This window comes from Neomonachus schauinslandi, unplaced genomic scaffold (genome assembly GCF_002201575.2).
Source record: "Neomonachus schauinslandi unplaced genomic scaffold, ASM220157v2 HiC_scaffold_1543, whole genome shotgun sequence".
NCBI lineage: Eukaryota > Metazoa > Chordata > Mammalia > Carnivora > Phocidae > Neomonachus > Neomonachus schauinslandi.
In genome coordinates this window covers 3,319-8,533 of record NW_025410233.1, presented here as the reverse complement: position 1 = coordinate 8,533, position 5,215 = coordinate 3,319, and the positions used below count along the sequence as shown (strand labels likewise).

Below are 5,215 nucleotides of genomic sequence, written 5' to 3'. Positions count from 1 at the left end.
TTTCTACAACCCTTCCTCTTCCCTGAGCCAACACCTCCACCAAAGCCAGTTGTCCCCCCGTCCAGGAACTCCGAATCGCTGCAGGACACCGGTATCCACACCACAAGTTGCTCCAGATGCTGCCTTGTTCTCTCCTACCTGATTCCTGGGGTGGGGTCTATTTCAGCAGAGTGTCTCCCCAGGCAGGACCCATCTAAACCCAATTAAGAGACTGCAGGAGAATTACAGACTCTTTCCGTACCGTTTGCCCATCTCCGCAGATGCCCAGCCCTGCTCTTCTGCGCCCATGTACCTCTCCTAGCCTAGGTCTTCCCAGCCCCATTGCTACCTCCCACCTGCCCTGACCCAGCACCCCTCTGCAGGTGCTGTGCCTCCCATCCAGTCCCCAATCAACAGAGGCTCGGAGTGTAAGAGTTTCCAACCCTGGCTGTCGCTTGTGTACAATTTCAGCGGTGTCAGGTGTGGGGGCGTCCTGGTGCACCCACAGTGGGTGCTCACAGCTGCCCACTGCTCACACAAGTGAGTATGAGCAGGGTGTGTGGGGAGGGGGTGTCTGTGCTCCCACAGGAATAAACAACTGGGCACCGACCCTGGGTTCACCTCAGGGGAGGCTGGGGGACTGAGGGAAACAAAGATGGTACTGGTCTGGGTCCCATGGAGAGTGGCAGGGACAACCCCAGGGAAGCCCTCCCATGGCAGCCTCCTGTGTCTTCCTGTGTCTCCCTGTAACTGTGTCTCTGTGTCTCTCAGTAACTGGCTCTGTTATGTGTCTGTCTATCTGAGTATGATTTATCCCTGTCTCTCTCTCTCTGTTTGGTCTCGGTGTCTCTGTGTGTCTCCCTGTGTCTGTCCACCTCTGGGTCCCTCTGCTGCATCCCTGTCACTGTAGGTCTCACCCTCCATCTCTCTGCCCCATCTCTCTCTCTCTCTGGGTCTCTGCTTCACTTCCTCTCCCCCATCGCGGCTGAGCACCCCCAGGATGGGACTGAGGGGGACCCCCAGAGAAAAGGAAGGGATTATCCTGACGTGTGTGTGTGTGTGTGTGTGTGTGTGTGTGTGTGTGTGTGAGGGGGCTTCTCATGTGCCCAGCCCCTCCCTGCAGGACAATGATGCTCTGCAGGGGACACAGGGAAGGGCTGGTTTCAGCTGGAGCCTGGTGGGGGCGCTGGAGGAAGGAGGAGAGAGAGGAGGAGGAGGGGGAGTGGGGAAGAGGGGGAGGAGTAGTAAGGGGAGGGTGGAGAACGGGCAGAGGAGACAGTCTGGGGATGAAGCGGGTGGTGGAGAAAGGGAGAGGGAGGAGGTGGAGGAGGTTGTGGGAGGGAGCGGGATGCCAAACTTGGGCTGCGGGCCAGCCCACCCGCTGCTGGGGAGCCAACCCCACGGCCCCAGCTGCAGCTGAGCTGACCCCAGGCCCCCTCCCAGCCCCTCGGGGTCCTCCCCCCCCTGTTTTCTCTCAGGCTGCCCCCCACCATCTGTATCTCACCCTCTCCCCTTGCTTCCTGTCCCTGTCTCATTGGACCTGTTGCTCCTTCTTCCTGTCTGTTCTTGCTTCTTTCCATGGACCTTTTCTCGCTGCCTTTTCGCTTCCTCTCCTGTCCCCTTTGTGCTCATTTTGGCTCCCTGTTCTACCTTCTGCCTTGTTCCTTCTGTTTCAAGCTCTCTCCTTTTCACTACTTCTCTTTGTCTCTGGATCCGCCTTTCATGCTGTCACAATCTTTTGTTTTCCCAAGGTCTCTATTTTTTCATGACTAATTCCTTCCTGCAGGCTCTCTCTCTCTCTCTCCCTCCAAGGTTACTCCTTGTTTCTTTCTGTCTTCGGGATGCTCCCTGGCCCCATCTCCCTTTCCCCCTCCTCTCTCCTCATTCCCTGGGGCCCCCTCTTTCCCCAGCAATTACCAGCTCTGGCTGGGTCGCCACAGCCTGTTCGAGCATGAAGACACAGCCCAGTTTGTCCAGGTCAGTCGTAGCTTCCCACACCCTGAATTCAAGCTGAACCTCCTAAAGAACCATACCCAGCGCCCCGGAAAGGACTATAGCCATGACCTCATGCTGCTGCGCCTGGCAGAGCCTGCCCAGATTACAGATGCTGTGAGGGTCCTGGACCTGCCCACCCAGGAACCCCAACTGGGGAGCACCTGCTATGTCTCTGGCTGGGGCAGCCCTGAACCAGGTAAATGCACGCCAGGGGCCAGACCGTGCAGCCTGGAGCTCAGACATTTGGGTGTAGGGAGGAGGGGGCTGGGGACCGGACTCAGGGTCTGCGGGAGGAAGACTGAGGAGGCACCTGGGGCCTGGCCACAGCCTTTTTCTCCTCTTGGTCCTAGTCACATACATCGGCAATCTCCAGTGCGTGGACCTCAAACTCCTGTCCAATGATGTATGTGCCAAGGCCCATTCCCAGAAGGTGACAGATCACATGTTGGGCGCTGGGCCTTTGGAGGGCAACAGGGACACCTGCCCGGTGAGCCTACCTCTCCCCCTCAGCCACCTGGCCTGGGGGACGGGACCCAGATTCAGGCCGGGGGTGCGAGGGTTAACCAGGCATCAGTCCCACTGCCCAGCTCCAGCCCCGCCCCCCAGGGCCTCAGGCCTTGCCCTATCCCACACCCCCATCCAGGCACCACCTGCACCTCAGTCTTCCACGTCACAATTCATCCCTTCCTCCAGGCAGCACGTACTTACTGAGCATCTACTGCGTGCCCAACACCAACATAGCCCCTGGGAGACAGCAGTGACCAGACAGAGAGAAGCCCCCCCACTGTGTGAGGGGACACAGACAGAAACAGTGAACGTGACACAGAAGTGACAGTGCATGTTAGGAGGTGCTGGTGCTGTGGGGCAGAAGGAGACATTGTGGGGCCGGGGGAGACAGCCCGTGTGCTGAGGGAGAGGGCAGGGAGGAGGTGGGATTGAACACAGACCCCTGCAGCAGGTGAGGCTGAGCCCAGCGGAACGTGGGGAAAGAGCAGAGAAGAGCAGGTGCAGAGGCCCCGGGGGAAGTGGGCCTGGTGTGTGTGAGGGTCAGCGAGGCCAGTGTGGATGGAGCCCAGTGAGCAAGGGGAGAGGGCGGGAGGTGACACCAGAGGGAAGAAAGGGGCCCATCCTGTGGGGCCTCACCTGGCGGCTCCTCTGAGGGGCCCGGGGGCTGTGGGCAATGCTGAGCAGAAGCAGAATGGGGCCTGAGTTGGGTGTTCACAGGTCCCTCAGGCATCTGTGTGGGGTCAGACCACAAGGGTGAAGGGGGGCGGGGAGGGCCTGGTGTGGAGTGAGGACAGGGGTGGCCAGGGTGGAGTCAGGAAGGGCGAAGGGGTCTACTTCTTATATTTCTAAAGGGAGCCCACAGGGTTTGCTGAGCGACTGGGAGTGAAGAGAGGGGCAGACAAGACCTAGAATGATCTGAATTTTGGCCGTAGTCTCTCAGCTGAGCAGCTTCAAGGAGACGTCTACACTCACAATATCCTACACACACAACACGCAGGTGGGCACCCCAGCCTTTCACCTCCCCAAGGCCCATTTGAGCCCACCGATTTTCCCCAAGCCCGGTCCTCCTCCACCCTTGGGTCTGTAAGTCTCCCACTCCTAATTTCCCCTCCCCCAACCCATCCAACCCCAAGCCTGGCCCCTCCTGCCCACCCCCCACCGACTCACCTACTGTCCCCTCATGTCTGTTGCCTAGCTCAACCCAGGTTTGTCCTTGTTCAGACCTGGACCCTCCTTCTTCACGGGCCTCTGGCTCTCATTCTCTCCCTCTACCTCATCTCTGTCCTGCCGCAGTGGGTCATTCTAATCTCAGAACTGACCTTGCCCTTCTCTGCTCATGGGCCTTGTGGAGGAGTATCCAGTCAGAGAAAGCTATTTGGGAGAGGTGACATCAAAGATGAGCCCTGAAGTTCAGAGGGTCTGGTAGATGGATCCCACATCTTTTCCCTGCTGACCTGTCTGCTGGGACTATTCTCCTGGACCCCCGTGCCCCCCTCTCCCGCCGCAGAAACTAGACCCTGAAGTCTTCTCCCCACTGGCCAGGACTTGAGCTGCTGTCCTCTCTGTTGGAATCCCACCGGTCCTCTGGAAGTGGACTCTGGAGAGAACTGTGATTTTTCCCAGAGCTGGGTTTTTGCTGTTTGTGCTCTGTGAGCCCATGTGTTAGAGCTGGTTCTCCACCGGCAGGCAGAACCTAAGGCCTTGCTGACCTTCCTTTTCCTCTCCCCTTTGTGCTGCAGGGTGACTTGGGGGTCCCACTGATCTGCATTGGTGTGCTTCAGGGAATCACATCTGGGGGCCACATCCCATGTGGCAGCCCCAGTATGCCTGCTGTCTACACCCAAACTGATTCCCTACCTGCAATGGATCAAAGAGACCATGTGGGTCAACAGCTGAATGCCTCTGACCTTCCCCTCCCCTTAGTCAAATAGAATACACAGCAAATTCTGGCATCATTTGTCCTTTCTAGGGACCTAGTTAGGGACCCACCCGGCCTGTGTCCTAAAGTGTGGAGTCAGGGGTAGAGACGGGGAAGATCAGTGGCTTTCAAATTGGGCCCCCCCCACCTCCAGGGGACAGCTTCTCACACAGGTTCTACAGAGACACACTTAAGGCAGGGGTGGCCATGTTCTTGTGGGAGAGATGGGTGTCCGCCCTAGAAGGGTGGACAGTGACATGTGGTAGATGCTCCCCACGTGGCACAGAGCAGAGTCGGAAAGTACAAAGCAGATGCATGCACACCAAGGACGGAGTTTAAAGCACAGCCATGAGTGAAAAAGTGTGAACACACAATGAGTCATGGAGCATAACAACCTTACATAAATTACACTATGCGCCCACGATACTCGTTCTGTAGAGTGCAGTCAAGTAATGATGCCCAGGGAAGAGGCCAGAAGGGGTGCCTGTGGGGCGTGGGAGTGGATTATGGGTATGAGAAGGAATCATTAGTTATTAGTCGAGGGTTTGAGTCAATGAGTTGAATTTAAACACAGTGGAGGTCTGAACGTCAGCCCCCATCTCAGTTCCACCTACAAGCAATTCCTTGCCAAACCCACCCCGTCTCAACCCCTCTCCAACTTCCACCCCAAACCCTTTCCGGAACTGAGGAAGAACACGCCCTCTTCTACTCAGGCCCCACCCCAGAGACGAAGCCCCGCCTCGCCAAGCCCCGCCCCCAACTCAGGCCCCGCCCCAAGCCCTACACTCCGCTTCGGGAGCACCCACAGGGGATGAA

The 5,215-nt window shown here is 57.8% G+C and overlaps 1 protein-coding gene across 1 annotated transcript; it reads left to right on the top strand.

The window, feature by feature from the left end:
* Positions 1-362: 362 nt before the first annotated feature.
* LOC110578655 (kallikrein-1-like) lies at positions 363-4,377 on the top strand (the record flags this gene model as incomplete). Its single annotated transcript, XM_044912372.1, is given in 5 exon segments — positions 363-519; positions 1,890-2,170; positions 2,325-2,461; positions 4,221-4,322; positions 4,324-4,377. Coding segments are annotated over 5 exon segments (731 nt in total), but the record flags the coding sequence as incomplete, so codon positions are not given.
* Positions 4,378-5,215: the final 838 nt, after the last annotated feature.